The sequence below is a fragment of the Catharus ustulatus genome, chromosome 2, assembly GCF_009819885.2.
Source record: "Catharus ustulatus isolate bCatUst1 chromosome 2, bCatUst1.pri.v2, whole genome shotgun sequence".
In the NCBI taxonomy this organism is placed as follows: Eukaryota; Metazoa; Chordata; class Aves; order Passeriformes; family Turdidae; genus Catharus; species Catharus ustulatus.
The window spans coordinates 42153282-42173187 of record NC_046222.1 but is presented as its reverse complement, the minus strand read 5'-3'; the positions used below and the strand labels follow the sequence as shown (position 1 = coordinate 42173187).

Below are 19906 nucleotides of genomic sequence, written 5' to 3'. Positions count from 1 at the left end.
TTTAGCTAATTTAAAAAAGCAACTGCATTTCCAGCATATAGTGTTTCTACAAGACTTAGCAATTAAAAATACTCTAAAGAGGTTACCTTAAAAGAACTCAAAACCAACTAAATGCAAACTTTTGCAGTAGAAGAGTTCTTGCTCTACAATGAATCCTGGGACATAATAATTTCCCAACCTGTTTCTATTTTTCTGCTGTAATAGTCCCCTAACCCCCTGGGTTCAGCCTTTTCACATTGCCGAAAGACCATCTCAAGTTATTTTCTCTCTCTACTTTTTTAGATTACAGTAATTTCATGACCATAAGGTGCACCGGACTATAAGGTGCACCCCCCGGGAGTCAGCAAATTTCGCAACTTTGTAGATCATATAAGGCACACTGGACTATAAGGCACACTTTCATTTTGCAGCAAGGAGCCGCACGACGCGCAACAAAGTAACGAATTACTCGCAGGTGCTCAATTTGCAAATATTTTTCAAAGATCAGTGTAGCCTTTAAACGCAGCCCCAGGTACCCTCCCCAGGTAGCACGCCCTGGCACTCCCGCCCGCCTCCAGCGCCGGCTGGCATGGCTCATGGCTCCTGACTCCCATCGCGCGGCCGCGCTGCGTCCCGGTTTCCCCCTGGCCAGCATCAGCGGCGTTTCTCCCTGCTTTCCTGTGGTGGCGGTTGCGCTTTTTGCCATTTCTTGCCACTTTCCTGTGGCCAGCGGCTGCGCCGCTTTCTCCCGCCTCTCCCCGGTCAGCAGCTGCACCGCATCCCGGCATCCCCCCGCCTGGTGGCTGTGGCTCCCGTGGTTCCTGACTCGGTTCACAGCTCGCACTTCCGGGTTTGTAAATTTCGCAGCTTTGTAGATTGCATAAGGTGCACCGGACTATAAGGCGCACTTCTGGGTTTGGACCAAAATTTTAGTCAAAAGGGTGCGCCTTATAGTCGTGAAATTACTGTACTTTCAGTAGAGTAAAGCAGAGACTGTGGCAGGACTTTTATTTTCAGTTTTCAGAGTGACCCATCATTAAAATACCTCTCTACAGTTTTACAGGAGAAACATATTTACTACTAGGTAGCAGCTGTCCAGGGACATTGCCATTTTATCAACCTTCCTCTGGAGCAAATCTTGCATACATTCATTCACATCTCTGTCAGTGTTATCAATCTTTGTATACCACTAAACGACAAACTTGATTTTGCCCAGACAGTGTGCCTCTTCTTGGGGAAAAAAAAAACCAAAAACAAACAACAAAACAGAGTAGGATTACTTCAGGTTTGATTCCTGCCCTAGAGTACTGAGTAAGAAGAGTTCCTACCATTTCTATGGACTTGCACAATTCAAATACAAAATGTTACTGCAAAACATTGCAATATAACCCACATGAAAAAGGAAGCCTATAAGGCTGGAAACTCCAGAAAACCTAGCAGAATTAAGTCACATCTGAATACGTATTTTGAACTCCTATTAAAATTCAGATGTACTTTGTTGTCTGCTAGAATTCAGCTCCATACGAACAAACTCATTGGAGGAAAAAATCACTAGTAAAAGTTAGAAAAAAAATTAAAAACAAAAACCAAAATAAAAACAACATAGAAAGGCAAAGAATGACAGGTCAAAACCATTAGAGTTCATCTTTAAGTAATCTTTTAAAAATTCTCGATATTAGTTACATAGTTTCACGACCATAAGGCGCACCGGATTATAAGGCACACACCCCCGGAGTCAGCAAAATTCACAACTTTGTAGATCAGATAAGGCGCACCGGACTATAAGGCACACTTTTTTTTTGCAGCGAGGCTCCGCCCCCAATTCACCCCACGCAGTTGCTGGTCAAGGCCCCGCCTCAACCCGGTAGCCATTGGCCCCCAGGCCCGCCTCCACCCGGCAGGGGCGGTGCCGCGAGCCACCGGGCCTCCCTGACCCGGCAGCCATGGGCCCCCGGGACTGCCTGGACCTGGGAAGGCGGGTGCCGCGGGCCCCCTGGCCCGCATTCACCCGGCAGCCATGGGCTCCTGGGACTGCCTGGACCCAGGAAGGGGGGTGCCGCGGGCCCCCTAGCCCGCATTCACCCGGCAGCCATGGGCTCCTGGGACTGCCTGGACCCGAGACGGGCGGTGCCGCGGGCCTCCGGGCCTGCCCCCAGCCGGCTGTAGTGGCACTGCCGGCTCCCCCCATGGCTCACAGCTCACACTTCCGGTTTGGCAAATTTCGCAACTTTGTACATCAGATAAGACGCACCGGACTATAAGGAGCACTTCTGGGTTCGAGGGAAAATTTTAGTCAAAAGGGTGCGCCTTATAGTCGTGAAATTACTATAATTAACAACTGTCAATATACTTCAGTGATGGGTATAGCTAAGTCTGTGAAGTTGCAAATTTTGTTTTATCTTTATTTATTACCTTATTATGCTACACTGGGAATTTTTATTGCTTGATTTCTATTATTTGGGAATTTGCTATGATTTCTTCCAAATTTTCCTTCATGCTGGTAAAACAATCTTTATCTAACCTAATGATGTTCAACATAACCCAGAGTTTAACCTCAAAAAGCATATGCAGATCATATTTAATCATGTAAAATTAGAAATGAACATCCTTAGTACTTCAATAACTATATGTTCTATCATTATGTTAGACTATTAATTACATTGAATTAATCAATAGAATGAAGACAGACAAAATTCAGTTCACTGGTTCATACACTATGAAGACATGGAAAAAATCTGAAAGTCAGTAATGTGAGAACATGTCTGGTCAGACATACCAACCTCTGGAGGTTAAACTAATTTGCTCTAATGGAGCTTAGCAGAAAGTATCCTCTGATGTCTGAAATTGTCCAGATTTACTGCTTTTTTAGGGTTTTTTTTTAGTTGTTTTTCCCCCCACCGGAAATTTTACCACCGCAAAGCCTATATGCAGTATCTGCACAGAGCTAAAACAAAGAAATGCAAAATTCACTACTGTACAGTAATAATAATAAAGTTAACATATCTTCCAAGGAAATAAAAAAGAAGGATAAAAAAGTACGAAAAACTGGCATAAAAATCTGTGAACTTGAAATAGCTGTCTTATGCTCTCAATCAAATGTTTATACTCCCTAAGTCTATACTTCCTAAATTTGAAAAAACTTTCTGATGTTTTTATGAGTCAAGACAATTTGATGTTCCCAATCATCACCCAAGCCTGTGAAGATACAATTTAACATTTATTATTTGTAAACAGTTATCAAATAATTCCTCAAAATTTGAAATGCATTAAAAGGTAGTTAATGAAATTATGCATATTTTTTATTTCCTGCTAAAACTTTTTATCTTCTCAGAATTTTAGGGTGTTTTTATAACCCAGCTTGAAGTGAAATTGAATTATATGAAATGACTGATTGTCAAGGACATCTGAACAAATGAGGTATTCATTTTATTCAGAATTCATCGAAGGATTTCTTGATGTTTTTATTTAATTTGCCTCATATCAAGCAGCTAAGCTCCCCTTTGAGACACATCACAGAAGAAATAAAAGATTAATAAAATCCCAGTAAGTTCTTACAATCTTGCAGAGTTTGACAGAATGCCTTAGTGTTATTCCATTTCTTTCTCATAGATAAATAGTGACCAGTGCTGTCACAAGCTGTCTAGTCCCCTGGGCTTAGGTACTGTATATACATCAAAATCTAAGAATGATGATGAATAAATCAATTAGAGTATTTTGGAGTTAATGATATATGTGTTCGGAGAATAGTGGCTGTATAAATCGTTTTATTTATATAGAGTCATTTGTAAAGCTGTTTAAAACCACAAGCTCTTCCTGTGGTTTCTAATGTGCTGACTGCTTAGGGAAATGTCAGTTGTGATGCCAACCACTGGAACTGAGAAAGATATATTATTTTAAAATATAAGTGAGTATTTGAAAAGTTTAAAGTAATTCAAGTAATTTTATGACAAAAAAAGCTTAAAAAGCTATATTTAGAAACATATAACACAACTCAGCAAACACAGAGTGGAGTATATTTTGAGATAATTTTATGTTTGTTTTAAAGTAATTTTTAAATTCTCACTTCCCTCCTGGAGTCTATTCCCAGCTGTTTCATCCTTCATAAATTAAATTTTCTTTAACTAGGTAGCACTGCTTTTCAGGAGTTATTCTGTATTTTAGTACATAATGAATGCATGCTTTAAAAAGGTTGTCATCACCTTAGTTTTAAAAAAGCTAGTTAGATAGATAGTTTTTAAAAGGCCCATATTATTGCATTTATGTGGAGGAGGTAGAACCAGACAGGTGTCCCAAATAACATGATTTAGCAACTAGTATTTTTCTTAACAATTTTTTTCAAGGTAGGTTTATGGAGACTGCAAAGTTAGGTAGAAAGATGAGGTTTCTTCACTGAGAAACTTGCTCAGTCATACAGGAAAGCAAGCAATTCACTAAGAAATACTAAAGAATTCCATGACAAGAAAGATTTTCATAAATACCAACAGAATAAAATTATGGCACGGAAGCCTAGTAGAAATTCACGTGTGTGAAAAAACGAGCCAGGAAACTATGGAAATTGTTGAGAAGCTGTTCATCTATGTGCAAAACTTCCCCAATACACTAGCACAGTTCAGAAGGTTGGATTATCACAGTGGTTTGACAGCCAGCCATGAAACAAAAATTTGCTGGAGGCTGGTATTTACTACCCACTTGACATTTAAAAAAATCTGCAGTTTTCCTTCATAGATTTTTTTTCTTAGCTCAGTGATGTAGACTGCTGCCTTTATCCTTATTTACTATCTAAATTTCTTACAGTGTATTGTGTGCCACTGTACTGTCAGTACAAGATGGATAATTAATCTGCTGAACATCTGCAAAGAAGGAGCCAAATAAAAGCATGAAAAAATACCATAAAGAATAAACAGAGTAAGATATGAATAATAAATAAGACAATAAAATTCCATTTTTTTCAGAGTCCAAAGAGATTAAAAAGGCAGTCAATGTTTGGGGGTTTTAATTTTGAAAAAAATAATATTAAAAAGATTGAGTTTACTATGATATGTCAGTAAAATTAAACACCTGAAACTCTATATTTAACATAGGTATGTACTAAACTAACAAAAGAAAAAAGGAAGTGATAAATTAAAAGAGCAGCTTCATTCTGCAGAGGCTACATGCAATGCAGAAGGAAATTCAAATTTGCTACAATGAATAAACATTAGCTTAATTTCATTTTAATTGTCGAACATATTTTTAATTTACTCTATTAAATGAAGTCATCTGTGTTTAAATCTAGATTTTGTATTGTGTCTGTAGCATAGGATTACTATTTGTTCAAGAAAAAAGCTATAGGCAAGACAAAAGAAAACTCGTAAGTTTTTCTCTCTTTCTCTCTTTGATTCATGTAGGTATGGATTCACATGTGCTGAATTGCTGTGAGGAACTAGAAAGCATAACTGAATGTGGAATATCTTGAAAAGAAGGAAAATATTGACCATTTTCTTTCTTCCTTTGAACATGGCAGAAGAGATTGACACCCACTTCCCTGCAAGCTCCTTCCAGGTAGTTGTAGAGTGATAAGCTCTACCTGGGCCTCTTTTCTCCAGGCCAAACACCTCCAGCTCCCTCAGCACTCCTCATCAGATGTGTTCTCTAGATCTCTAGTAGCCTGACTGCCCTTCTCCAGCACCTCAATGTCCTTTAATCGAGTGGCCCAGAGCAGGACGCCTACTTGAGGTGTGGCCTCAGCAGTGCTGAGTACAGCAGGACAATCAATCCCTACCTGGTCCTGCTGGCCACACCACTACTGATCCAGGCCAGGATGCCATTGACCTTCTTGGCCACCTGGACACACCCTGGATCATGTTCAGCTGCTGTTTGACAGTACACCCAGGTCCTTTTCTGCCAGGCAGCTTTCCAGCCCCTCTGTTCCCAGCCTGTAGCACTGCCTGGGGCTATTGGGACCCAAATGCGGAAACTTGGATCATCCTGATCCTTTTTGTGGATGGGCCTCATATTTGCTATTTTCCAGTCAACTGGGACTTTTCTGGATAACCAGGACTGTTGGTAAATAACTAAGAGCGGCTCGATGGTCTCTTTCACCAGTTCCCTTATTATTGTGCATTATTGTGCATCCCATCCAGGCCCATAGACTTGTGGGTATCTAATTGGCATTAACCATTCCCTCCTGGATCATGGTGGTATCATCCGAGTCCCCATCCCTAAATTCCAGCTCTGGGAGTTGGGTATCCTGAGTACAACTGGTTTTTGGTATTAAAGACTGAGGCAGAGAAGGCACTAAGTATCTCAGACTTTTTGTCATCCTCTGACACCATGACACACTCTGCACCCAGAAAAGGATGGAGATTCCCTCCACCCTCCTTTTGCTGCCAGTGTATTTAGGGAAACTTTTTGAGTTGTCCTTAATCACAGTGGCCAAATACATGAAGGATGTCCTGGCATCCTGCAGTGGGTCTGTATGCCCCGTGTGACATTGGTCAGTCCCCTGTGGATGTCTCAGGTGCCTGAGAGTATCACTGTGGCAGTAGCCACTTGGGTTGAGGTAACTGAATGGAGCCCCAAGGAAACAGGCATTGCCTGTAACGGAGATGTGCTTCTCTCTGTCAGTGACAGAACATCAGAATAGCAAGGTGGAGTAACTGTTCCAAACAAGATACACCAAGAGGTGTCAGTCTGCACCTCAGCCTTCGCAAATCTAAATGTTCTCACAATGTCTGGATGTTTGAAAAGAAACTGCTTGCATGAACAACTTTGCCAGTTGCCATAGAAAATGCATGTAGGTACTGAAAAACAATAAAATCGTGGTTCTTATATTAATTAGAGTATTTGAAGACAATATTTTTCATTCATGTAGTAGCCAGAAACAGTGCTTTTCTTACCATCATTTCTCAGTGTCAGAGGAGTAGGAGGACTCAAAACTCTGGCATTTGTCACTGTGTTTTTCACCAGGCATATGTAGCTGCCAACATCAGATGTTTGCACCTTGGATATGTAGAGATTGCCTGTCTCCTGAGAGATGAAACGCCTGCTGTCTTCTGCCACAAAAGATGGGAATTCATTAAATACCCAGCTATAGATGATCTCTAAAAGAACAAAGAAAGAAAATAAGATTAAGTAATTGCAGAAACAATACTGTGTCATGTAGACACACTAAATTAATATCCATTAACTTTACTTCAATAATCTGTAGAGGAAAAAAGTTAAAGATTTTAAAAACGTTTTATTTTTTTGGTTTAGAATTGAAGAAAATATTTTTTTCTCCCCTTGGAATTTTGAAAATAGGATGAATATTGAATCCAAAGTTCCTTGTGAAGGCAGATTTAGTTCAGGTAAAATAATTGAATTATTCAGCAGACTCAGAAAACAGCAATAAGATATCAGATAATTCCCTTTTCTAGTCTTATGGGTCACACTAATAATAATATCCAAATAATTATTTTCTCTGCTTTCTCAGATTGCAGGGAAATATATCAAGATGATTCCTACAGAGCTATGGATGACTTCTGCAAGTGCATGTGTATAAACAGGTTTCATTCTGAATGTCTGTTTTTGTAATCACTAGATTGTAGTAACTGCTCAACCTACCATGTAAGTAAATTACTGCCTTATGATTCTATCTTTGCTTCTATAACTCTATCTTAGTTCTATCATTTGCTTCATTGAAGAATTTCTTAACCCTTAATTGATGCAACTTAAATCCCTATGATCAATGAATAATTCCTTAAACCAACTCTACCAACTAATCAGTGAGTTTTAAAAACAGCACTTAAATCAAGTCCTTTGGTTCTTATTTGTATCCCATGAATCATCTATTCTATTTACCTGGACCTCACTTTTTCCCTTTATACTCATAATAATTAGCTGAGAAAAAAAATTATTTCCTATTATTCTGTATGAGATTACATCATGACTTAATAAAAACCTAGATTCATTTAAGTCTCAACATTAGAAATATCAGTAAAGTTAATGAGATTCTGATTTAGGAGGATGTTCCTTGCAGGGAATTACTCATGTGGAGTTTCACCAACTTCAACTTTTAAGCCTTAACCCTATGTATACTTCATTGCACATTGTTCTCCTTTTGAACTTATCTCCCATTGTTTCATTCTTTCTTCACACTTTAAAAAAATATTATTTGCTACTTGAAACAGCACCCTGGGGCCTGGCCTGCTCCCCAGATACCTGCAGAGCTGGCCTTGGATGCTGTTTCATGTAAAACAGAAAGCTATTAGAGGCTCTTTCTCCCAGGGTTGGTATTCTGCTTTATTCTTAGGTTTCCATGTGGTCAGAGCGGGAGATGGGGATAAAGAGAGGAAGTTCCAAACCCGGGCACAGGTTTTTAAGGGTCAGGAAAGGGGAGGGGTCAGCCTTGGCTTCAGGCCAATCCTATCGCAGGGGTCAGTACATTGGTCTTGCAGGGGTTATAGGGTTAAAGGGACATACCATTCTTAAAACAGTAGGGTAGTGGCTTACAACAGCTACTGGCACATTTGTTCTGTAATCTCCCCTCTGTATAGCCTTCAAAAACTTGGCTTCAAAATGAGAAAAGCCAAAGCTGTTCCATGAATGTAAAGTCCCCACTACTGCTCCACGATGCAAAGTGCTCCACTGGTATAGCAAATTCCAAGCTTTTAGACTGCAATTTCTCGTGTGACTGCTCAGCTTCAGCAGCAACAGGAAGACAGTAATTTCAGGTATGTCAGTCTGGTTCTCTCACACTTTCATCCCCATGACAGTCAAAATGTTTTCTTGGTCTAAAGTTAGCTCTAAGGTGGAAGGGTCAAAGGGGTGAGAGGAAACACCTCAAAATTTAAATTTTGCTATGTGCTTTTCTTCTAATGACAGGACAGGAAATGGTACAACTGTTCTTGCTATAAGAAGTGTGAAACATTACGTCTTAGTCAGGTGTGCACTTTGACTGTAACAGTATAGAGAGCATTAGAAATTCAAATTGATTTGTCCTTTCCATCCTTAGGTTATACTGTCCCCTGACACCATGGTGAGAAAGGAACAGAGAAGAGCAAGAACTGCTTTTTCAACCAATGTAAGTGCATATAGTGCTATAAAGATGCAGTACCTTCTGAATCAATTTTTAGAAAGTTTAGTTTTGAAATCAGATGAAAATTCTCTCCTAAAAACCTGATGGTATCAATATAAAAATGTTATGCCAAAGGGCCAAACACACTTAGCTAACAGGAGGAGAAGACTGCTTCAAAATCTCAAAACGAGGAATTAAACTGCACACATTAACTTTTTGCTGAAATCTTTATTAGATTTATTAGTGATTCTGGTGGCTACACAGGACTTTAAGGAATTATGGCTCTCAGAAAGTTCTCTGAGTGTTCAGATTTTCCTTCCTCTTCTGTTATGTTTCAGGAAAAATACTAATTATGTCCCAAATATGTCTCTGAAAATTTTATTACCACATTTTGCCATAATGCTTTATCTGGCAAAAAATGGTTCATGGCTGGATAAAATTCTACAAAGTGATGATGAATACACAAGTTTAGGAAAATACATAGACTTTCACTGAAGACTGTTACCAGTTCAAATGGAAAACAATCAGTCTCACTAATTGCTCTGGTTTAAAAGTAGTTCAAACCAAATGCAAAAAAGTCATCAGTGTGGGTTCACTGGCAGTTCACTGGCAGAAGAGAATTTTCTCCATTTGTAGCCTAAAACCACTTACAATTAATTATTCATTTATTAATTAGAATTAATACTAAGGAACAGATTTCAGGCAATAAATTTTTGTGCCTCTAAGGAAATAAAATACTTAGTCCTTGCCAGTGCTGGATCCAGGGGAATACTGTCATTTTGTCACTTTCTTAATTATTTTTGCTGTTAAAAATGGCGTGATGGATGAATGTGTACTGAAGATACTGAGGGAAAAAAAGTAACAGAACTCCTGCCAAATCCAAAATTCAAAGCATTTATGCTATAAAGCTGCACTAACGTGTTTTTGGGTTTTTTGTTAGTTTTCTTTGCTGGTGTTTTTTTGGTTTTGGTTTATTTTTGTGTGTTTTTTTGCTTTTTGTTTTTTGTTTTAGTTTCTTTTTCTGTGTGCACACCTACAGCATCTGTATTCCAACCAGGAGCCAAGACTCTGAATGAAGTGTTTAAAAAGTGTTAGTCGTTTACTTCTTGATTTTTTGTCAGCCCACTGACATTGAAAGAATTGCTACAATTTTTCATTTCTATAATGTAAAACCCCAGGAATGCACTTTAAAGTACCTGAAGAAAGCATCTGAATACTCAGATCCAGAATTAATCTGGAATTCTTAGTCTCCTTTGCAGGTGAAAAGCCCCTTAGACACTTCATGAATTTTTTTTTTTCTCCTATTAGACCTGGTTAATGAGTTCAGCAGATTCTTAAATAAAATTTTGAGGGTCGTGTCCATACACTATGCATAAGCTTCAGTGGAAATATCTCAAGAAAATGTTGCAGACCAGTCAAGAACAACCACAGCTGGCTTGGGATCTGGGGACCCCACAGTTTTTAGCTGACAGAAATAGATGGATGATCTTGCAGAAGTGATTTTACAAAAGGGTGTTCACAGAATGACTGCAATTAAGGGAAAATGGGTGTACCTTGACATTGATCCATTGTGCAAATATCACACACTTCTAAATTTGCAGAAGAGGGTGAAACATGCATTGCTGTTCACATTCTTGGTCTCTGACTGTTTCTACTTTGTATGCCAGAAAAATTACAAGTTAGAGTTTGTAAAAAACACAATTGACAGCAAAGGCTGGCCAAGTACAAAACCTGAGGGCTTGTTTTGTTTTGCAGGTTTGTTTTTCTGCTGACGAGATTAGTATAAGCCAATATCCACATGATTGCAAAGACATATTAAAAAACCCTAAAACTAATAAAAAGACAATAACGGAGAATCAACATTTAAAACATAGTTTTCTCTGTAAGGTTGCAATCTATAGTACATGCACAGTAAAATATTCTGAAACAACACTGGATGTAGCCATATGTCACAAGTCCCACAGGAGTGCAGCGCAGGAGCACATGTAAACTGCAGAATAAAGGCATTTAAACATTACCTGAAATCCTACTCTTACCTACAAAGGTAAACTGCTGGCTGAACTTTCAGAATTTCAGAACATGAAGTCTAAGACTAAGCAGATGACATCAGGTCTACTTGCACACAGTTCACTGCAGTTTTAAATAAATTTCAAGCCTGAATTTTCTATTATGGTTTGTGTTAAAAGATTTTAAAACCAGTGTCATTTGGCTAAGCACAAATACAACTGTCATTGCATTATTTTTTATTAGGATATTGAACTCCAGAGATGCATCTCAAGCCAGACAGAAAAATAACAAGACCTTCAAGAAATTTTTAAGCTAAAAGTCAATACTGTCAAAATCAAAATAAACCGAACTAGGACTTTAAAATCAGAAAGTAATTACTTTATATATGTTCCTTATGAAGTCATCTGCTTTTGAGAAAAAACTTAGTTAATGCTTTTTCCATGCTATTTGCTTTCAATAGGAAAAAAAAAAAAAGTTTAAGACAAAAGAGAAAACTAAACACTGCAGTATACAGAAGTTTGGAGTTTTTTAAGAATGTGTACTGAGTTTATTTTTATTTTTATGTTCATCTATTTTATTTTTAATATGACATGGCAAAATGAAAAAGAGGATGCAGAGTCCTTCCTGAAAATTACAGTTGTCTGTAACACAAAAGAAAGTTTTCCACAGGTTCTTTGCATCAACACAAAGAGAAAGAGAGAATAAAAAGATGGAGAAATTATGCATTGTAGAACAGTTGTAAATTAACATTTATGCCATGGGTTGAAAAACTCTGCTGCTAAAATCTCTTATATATAGTTTCAGGGTAAAAATTATATAAGTCATTTTGATAACTGCAAAACTGATAGTTCCTTTTATGGATGACCAACCTTGTTTACAGAAGGATATCTCTAAGGCAATACTTATCTTTTGTTCTGAAAGCCTTCCTAATGCCCAATTTGTTTCTGTATTTTATTAAGCACTTTTTATTAGGCTGTGTAGGTGAAAGTCTCGGTCATTTGGTGATGACATAGTAAGAAGAGTTCATCTATCTCCCGACAGAATGAATTTATAGTGTAAAATCTTACTTACTATAATTTCTTAAATGATTGTTGTAGTTTTATTTTCTCTGTGAAACAACACTAATTCCTAAACTGTCACAATGTGATGTACTTCCCATAATGGATGAAGCTGGAATACTGACACACCAGCATTTTTCTTAGTGATTTCGGAGATATTCTGATGCAGAAAGTGTCAGTACTATGGTAATGAAAAAATCTTTCTGTCATTGTGGGTCAATATGAAATAATGCCTGAAGTATTGTAAAGAGAGCTGTGCTGAAGCATTCAGATAACACCAAATATTCACTCCTGTGTTTGCTACTGCCTGAATGTTTCCCAGATTTGCTTCAGGAGTTTTCTCTTAAGGAATTGCTCCATTCATCATTTTAACACGAGGTTTCTGGACAACCTTTTCACCAATCCTCTTACCTAAATGATATTTTGGTGCAAGTGAAACCATAAAAAGAAAGTTGTCATATGAACTCTTTTAAGGTCACTGAAAACCTAAGTGGCCACAACACAGCTAAATTTTGCCTATACAAGGGCAAAGCATGCAAAGCACCCATCCCATAACTGCACTTCTGTGAAGTTATGATGTTTGTACAAGAAATAACTCCAGTTTTGGTCTTTTTGTGAGGCAGCGGGAGATCCTGTCGGAAAAATATATTTCTCTTCCTCCATTTAGGATTTGCTTTGATTAATTCCACAAGATGGCAGTACTTGATGAATAAATGGCACTGATGCCTGATGACAGGCAAAATCTGAGATAATCTGGGAGTTTTTGCAAACCTGAAGAAGTTTTTATTGCTATTTTTTAATCAATAAGTAAACCAGCTAAAAGTACACTTGAGATTACAGGCTGAATTTACTATGCATAGCTATAAACCATGAAATTTGCAAGAGGGCTTTGCTTTAGCATTTAGAACTATTCTATTTAAATGAAATAAACTGTAAGGAAAAATACAGGTCTACCTTTCGCCTTCTGAAAATATAAAGCCCACTTTCCTATTAAGCCCAGCTTTGAACTTTTTCCTCACAATTGTTGTTTGGGTATTCAGTATGCTCTCCACAGACTAAGAGTGGAATATGCAGTACCCTCTAATGATGGGGAGCACTTCACATTAAGAGGGAAAGAGGTTTCTTTTTAACTAAAATGAATGGTAACAATGGGTTGATCCTCCAACCTCCCACCACAACCTGATAAATAATTGTGGTGCATTTCTTTGTGCTGCTATGATTTATTATCAGTGCTCATTAATCCTCCAAGAAAATATTTAATGGACATAATTTATTCGTTGCATTGTTACACACCCACACAGAGCAAACAGATATTGTCTATTTATCAACTAGCAATGAAATTGCTTATTGCCTTCTCTGGGGACTCTGTATCTACTGCTCACTTATCTGAAACACAATTCTACCAATCACATATTTCTCTTCCTTCAGATTTAATTACAATGATAAATCTGCAAATATTTTCTTTCTTATAACCACTCACAAAGCTAATAACTAAAAATATTCTAGAAAATATTCTAGAAAATGTAAATGTACTGTCAGGATTCATCTTGTTTTGGAGGATGTAAATATTATATTGTTGTTGCCAGTGTAGACAGTCAATGTAGTCTCATTTGTACTTTAATATGCATGAAATGTAGCCAGCCATTGAAACATATAAAGACTGATGAAATGTATTTCTCATACATTCTCTCTTTAAAGAGACCACATAGCATACAACAAAAAAATACAGCTTTGAAAGATATTGGATTATCATGTGTATTTGATTGTCATTGTTATGATTTTCATAATAAAAAAGAAACCAGAATTGTTTCTGTTCCAGAATGGGTCAAAATACTGTTATGAAGACCAAATATTCTCAGCCTACTCTTAAAGAATGTCCAGTGATTTATATTCCTAAATTTAGATCTTCACAATAATCTATTAATTTACTTAGACAACTTTCTTTATTATTTGCCTATAATTTTTTTTAATACTGTTTATTACCTATATCAAATGCCATATTAGAAGTACAGTAATTTCACGATTATAAGCCGCACTGAATATAAGCCGCGCTTCTGGGTTTCAGTAACTTTTTGGTTTTTTGTCCATATATAAGCCGCACCTGATTATAAGCCGCATGTTACAATACAGAGTGTGATAAAAGGTATCTGTTCTGTCACCATCTGTTGAGGGTGGGGACAGTGATCCTTATCTCAATGGCAGATAATCTGCTAATGGGCCATCCATTGAAACCAGGCAGGGCATTGTTCTTTGTCTTTTCACAATCCATCCTTCCTCCAGGGAGTCATTGTCTGCTAATGGCCCATTGAGTCCCACTGTGGGACTGATAAAATCACTGCATCCCATTGGAAGTTGCTCCAGCCAGGGGGAAGAGCCCAACATTTCTTACCAAGATAAAAACAGAGGTTTTGGGACACTAAGGGAGCCCCTTTCTCCACTGGACTCCAGAGGAAAACCGGATTTCTCCACATCACCACTGGACCTCCAGAGGGAAACTGCACCTTGTACAGGAGCACTGCTCCAACTGAATCACATCTGTCACTGCAGGAGAATGCAGCCACCATTTAATGGGACTGCTACCAACACCCTGCCCGACGGGTGTCAGGTTGTACTCTGACTTTGTCAGAGTTTGGAGTTTGTTTCTTTGTAGTACTGTATTTCTATTTTGATTTCCCTAGAAAAGAACTGTTATTCCTAATTTCCATATTTTTGCCTGAAAGCCCCTTGATTTCCAAATTGTAATAATTTGGAGGGAGGGAGTTCACATTCTCCATTTCAAAGAGAAGTTCCTGCCTTTCTTAGCAGACACCTGTCCTCCAAACTAAAACAGCAACTTTTTGTTCTTTGTCCGTATATAAACCGCACCTGATTATAAGCCGCACTTTGGGTTTGGACCAAAATTTTAGTCAAAATGGTGCGGCTTATAATCATGAAATTACTGTACTGAAAATACATTGCTGGAAAGTAAGATTAAATTTTTACAGGTACAGTGGAATTACCCTTGCGCATATCAAACTTCTGTTTGAAAGACATTGAGGGGCTGGAGTGTGTCCAGAGAAGGGGAATGGAGTTGGGGAATGGTCTTAAACAGAAATCTTATGAGAAACCTGGGGGGTGTTCAGCCTGGAGAAAGAGTGACTCAGTGTCTGAAACTACCTGGAAGGAGATTGTTGCCAGATGGGGGTCAGTCTCATCCCTCAAGCAATAACTGAAAGGATAAGAAGGAAAGTCCTCAAGTTGTGTCAGGGGAAGTTCGAATTGGATATTAGAAAATATTCACCAAAAAGTTGTGGAACACTGGAACAATATTTTCAGGGAAGTGGTGAAATCACAAGCCCTGCGGGTGTTTTGAAGACATACAGCCATGACACTTAGGGTTGCGGGATTCAATGATCTTAAGGGTCTTTTCCAATCAAAACGATTCTATGATTGCTAATTTCCAAATAGAAGAATTAGAATTAAATTTGGTCTATCATTACAAAGGGTAATCAAGAAGATGCACATCATTACAAATTCACCTGTTTCAATCTTTGATTAAGTAGTTCATTGGGTGATATGAGACTTGATTAATATCCAGTTTAAAAAGTGAGATATAACTGACAACATTGAAAGAAAGTTTATCTAGTTAAAATAACTCATTTTTATAATTCTTTGTATTGACTAAGAGAGCAGTTTCTGTAATATGTCTAGAATTCAAATTCCTGTTTTGTAAAAAACCTTGTTGACTAAAATATTTAGAATAACCTCAAAATTAACTTAACATGCATTGAAGGGAATAAAAGCTGACTGCAAAGCTGACCAAGAAGACCAGATGTGGAATTCTTTGTCCTCTACTGCTGACCTTTTTAAGAATTATAAGAAACCTATGTGGTTGTAATCACTGATCTACAGGAATATAAGATCTGGTAAGGTGGCAAATGTGCAGAACAAACCACTGATAAATTCTGATTTGGATAGCTTATTATTATTAGAACCTTCTTATTGATGGAAATGTGTTGACTACAACAAAAGTTGATTCTTTCTTAATAATTTAAGTGAACAAGAGTTCTGTGGTAATACTTATCTACTACGTTTATATGAAAAGTGTGGCACTGGAAAACAATGAGTGTATTGTTTAAATGCTAGGAAAAGATCACTTGTTTAAGTTTGATGCAGTGGTGAATATAATAAAAAATTCTACTGCAGAGCTTTGTCAGTTGTAGTGAGTCCAGAGTCCTGCACCCAAGGGAATGAGTGTTTTACGTGGAAATTTCATTTTATGGCTACTACAAAAATGCCAATAAATAATGCATTTTAAAGGTATAAATAAGACATTTTTCAAAACAAAAACCAGAAATAATATTTGGATGATCATCATCCAAATTTAGAGAATATTGCATTGTCTTAACTCTCTTTCAGCTGAGCGATGCAAAATTAATTTCCTTATTCAGCAGAAGAAATTCTGTCAAGCAAATTCTGTAATTTAGCTACAAATACCAGTACTTCAATTGCTTTAATATCAGTCTCTCAAAAAGAGTTAAGTTTCTTTTACTTACAAGAAAAAAAGCAATTTAAATTTGTCCTTTTACACCTCAATCACCTTGATTCCTAATGCCAGAAAGGATTAATAGCAGCAGAAAGATTTCTTTAACAAGATTTCAATTCAGGCTTCTGAGTATAGAAATTAAAATACAAGGCAACGCAAGTTCTATTTTATACTTCAAAACACTGATTTTTAGCAAAATTCACCAGTCTTTACATGTAGTTGTTGTCTCAGGAATTGTACTGTCAAAACCTGGGTACTTGGGGTGTGTAGAGTTACCCTTGTATGACTCTACACACTGAACTTAAGACAGCTCACTGCCTCTCTGTTTTATATTCTCTTGGTATTAAGTGTTTTAATATAAATATAAAGGCTTTTTCTGGGTCAGTGTTTGGTGAATTCCACCATGGGCATGGCACAATATGATTGATGAATCTTTCTAGGGCCTGCTTCTTTGCTCCTACAGTATTTATTATCCTAAGGTCTCCTATGAGCAACAGTACCATTATCATCACTTTTATTTCAGAAAACTGAAGAAGGTGGAAGTCACTTTCCATCAGTCCTGAATTAAGCCATAGTCAAATGAATATTACCAGTAATGCATATTTTTTAAAATTTCTAATATTTTTTCCTCTCTTCACTGTCTCTTTTTACATTCACAAGAAATGCCAAAACACACACAACAGCATTATAGTCAATGAATCCTTAGGACATTTGTGGATGAACACTGGAGACAAGTAACTGCTCTCTCATCCTCTCTCTGAATACAATTTTCAAACATGTAAAAAAACAGACAACAAAATACCAGTATAAATCTCATAATCCCCCAGATGTTAAAGGTCTAGTGCTCAGCTCCTTCTTGGTATATTATCTAGGCTTAAATGTACCAAGGAATGGATTGTCCACTACATTTTTCTGAACATAATGGGACTGGTGAACATATGCCTTAGAGAATATCATAAAACCAATTTTATAGTCCATGAAATAAAATTTTTACATACTTAGACTGATGGTGACAGATGACTTTTTCTACCTTAATTAAAAAATAAAGTGCAGACAAAGAGGAAGAAACATGTCACATTAGCAAATTGCCCCAGAATGCTGATATTGCTGTTCACCCATGCTGTACAAATAAATCACAACAACTAACATCAGCAACAATAAATCATTTAAGGTGCAACACTGTTGAGAATGCAACTCCTACCTGTTCCTACATACAGACATTGCACTGTTGCATCCCTGCACACACTGCTCTGCACTGCTGGAAACCCGTGAACTGCTTCCACCCATCTTCTACTTGTCACATAATTGTTATTGAGACATAATATGAGACATAATATGTAGCCTTCTGTTGTCTCATTTTAAGCCTAGACCCAGGATTATGTAGCCCCTCCTGAAACTCTTAGCAATAGCAAAGTGAAGCATTATGTACACATATGAGGCGTCTCATTACACATAAATATCACATGGATGAAGAAGGTGTTTGCCCAACTCTCCTGTTCTTTTTGTTTATTCTAAAGGAAATGTCATTAATAAAATAATGTGAGCAGCAGTCCTTCACCCTCTTCTGCTGACTATGTGCATACTTTTCAGAAGACTTATTCTGTTTTTTGAAATCCATTTTCATTTAGGAACAGGAAAGAATTGTGATATGATTCCTAAAGATTTTTAGATTTTCATATATTTGTAGTTTTTGGAGATTTTTAATATACAACTCTATATTTGCAGTACTTTCTTATACTTTATACTTTAGAACAGTAGTTACCCTTTCTCACACATTATGTCACACTGCTGAAATTCTGTTTGGTTTTAATTTCAAGGAAAACAATTTCTAACAAGAACATCCTGTTTTGCACCAGCACTTGGGAGATATGACAAGATATAGGGCTAAGAACCCAAATGGAGCAGGTCCAAGGGCGGGCTACCAGGACAATCCTCTCTCACTGGATGTACTTGCTAGATATATTAATTTGTGAAACTTTCAAAAAAATATGAAAATTCGATCCTGTGTGTGTACATAAGCATACTCTGTGCACCTGAAACCTTTAATTAAAAGACTGCCCTTTATGCTATCAATTTTAATATCATTTGGAAAGTTTTCCTTCCGATTTTAGGCAGCAAAAGATGTGGATTTTGTAAAGTCACAAGAACTGGATTGCAAATCGGTGCAATTTTAGTCTTTCTTTGATGTTTTCTTTATAGACCATTAACTGTTATCCTCTGTAAAAGAGGTAGTGCTTCTTTCTTCCTGAATTTGCTAGAGTTGAAAATAGACTCCTCAGGATTGAAATTAGCTTGCTAAACTCCTAAAGGACTTTGTGGTTCTGGAGGAAAAGCCAAGCTGACAAATCCTTTATCAGTATTGCCTAAATCCTTCTTTCCATTCTCCCTTCCGACTCCTGAATTTTTATCCCTGCAGTCTCATATAGATAGGACATTTTGTGACTTATTGAAACAGGAAAATAGCATGCAAATTAATGCTTCCATAAATCAACAAATGAAGTGAAATTTTCTGATTGCAGATTCTCCCCTCTGGAGCAGCAGCATCTAAACAACAAAACCCTGTCAACTGGCTAAAGAAATCATCACAATGATTTTAACAATATTGAAACAGAACATAAGAACACAGGACATAGAAGTGGGCAATCAAATAATCAGAATTAAGTGTGCTATTAATTATTACATTGTTAAAAAGATGACATTATGGTCATATAAAGTCACTTTTTCACTACTATTACTCTGGAAAACATATTTTGTTGTCAGAGGATATAGAATGTACATGTGCTGCTGCACAGTTATTCAAATCTGACTAAAATCAGATTGCTGTCTGAACTCTTATGATATTATGCTTATGCCAGTCCAGTCATTTTCTCCCTGAAAAATCCAAGCAATTGCCTTTAACATATTTAATATTAAATTATAGCTACCTTCTTGCCAGTTAAAAATGTATAGAATAGGAAAAAACCATAATGCATATATATATATATATATATATATATATATATATATATTTCTCTAAACAATTTCTAGTTTGCCCATTGAAAAAGAAAAATATGAACTAGATATCCCTACCACAATTGTTTTCATACCATTTAATTTATTTTGAACAATCTTCCTGAACTGGTCAAGTCAGGCTTTATGTAAATATATGTCTCATTAAGCTTTGTATCACTCAAATGGTTGTAAGTTCACTTTGATACATATGAAATAAGGAAAAACTTACTTTATTATATAGGGAAACTTATTAATGGAATCTGACAGAACTCAGACCATTTCTGTCCAAAACCTTCTGCTTCTGAATCA

The 19906-nt window shown here is 37.0% G+C and overlaps 1 protein-coding gene across 4 annotated transcripts in view; it reads right to left on the bottom strand.

Moving 5' to 3' along the window:
- Positions 1 to 19906, bottom strand: part of CNTN5 (contactin 5) — a 440548-nt gene that overhangs the window by 162957 nt on the left and 257685 nt on the right. For all 4 annotated transcript variants that reach the window (XM_033051352.1, XM_033051356.2, XM_033051355.2 and 1 more), the window contains exon 7: positions 6858 to 7061. In XM_033051352.1, coding sequence (XP_032907243.1) covers positions 6858 to 7061 — 204 coding nt within the window. The remainder of the gene's footprint in view (positions 1 to 6857; positions 7062 to 19906) is intronic.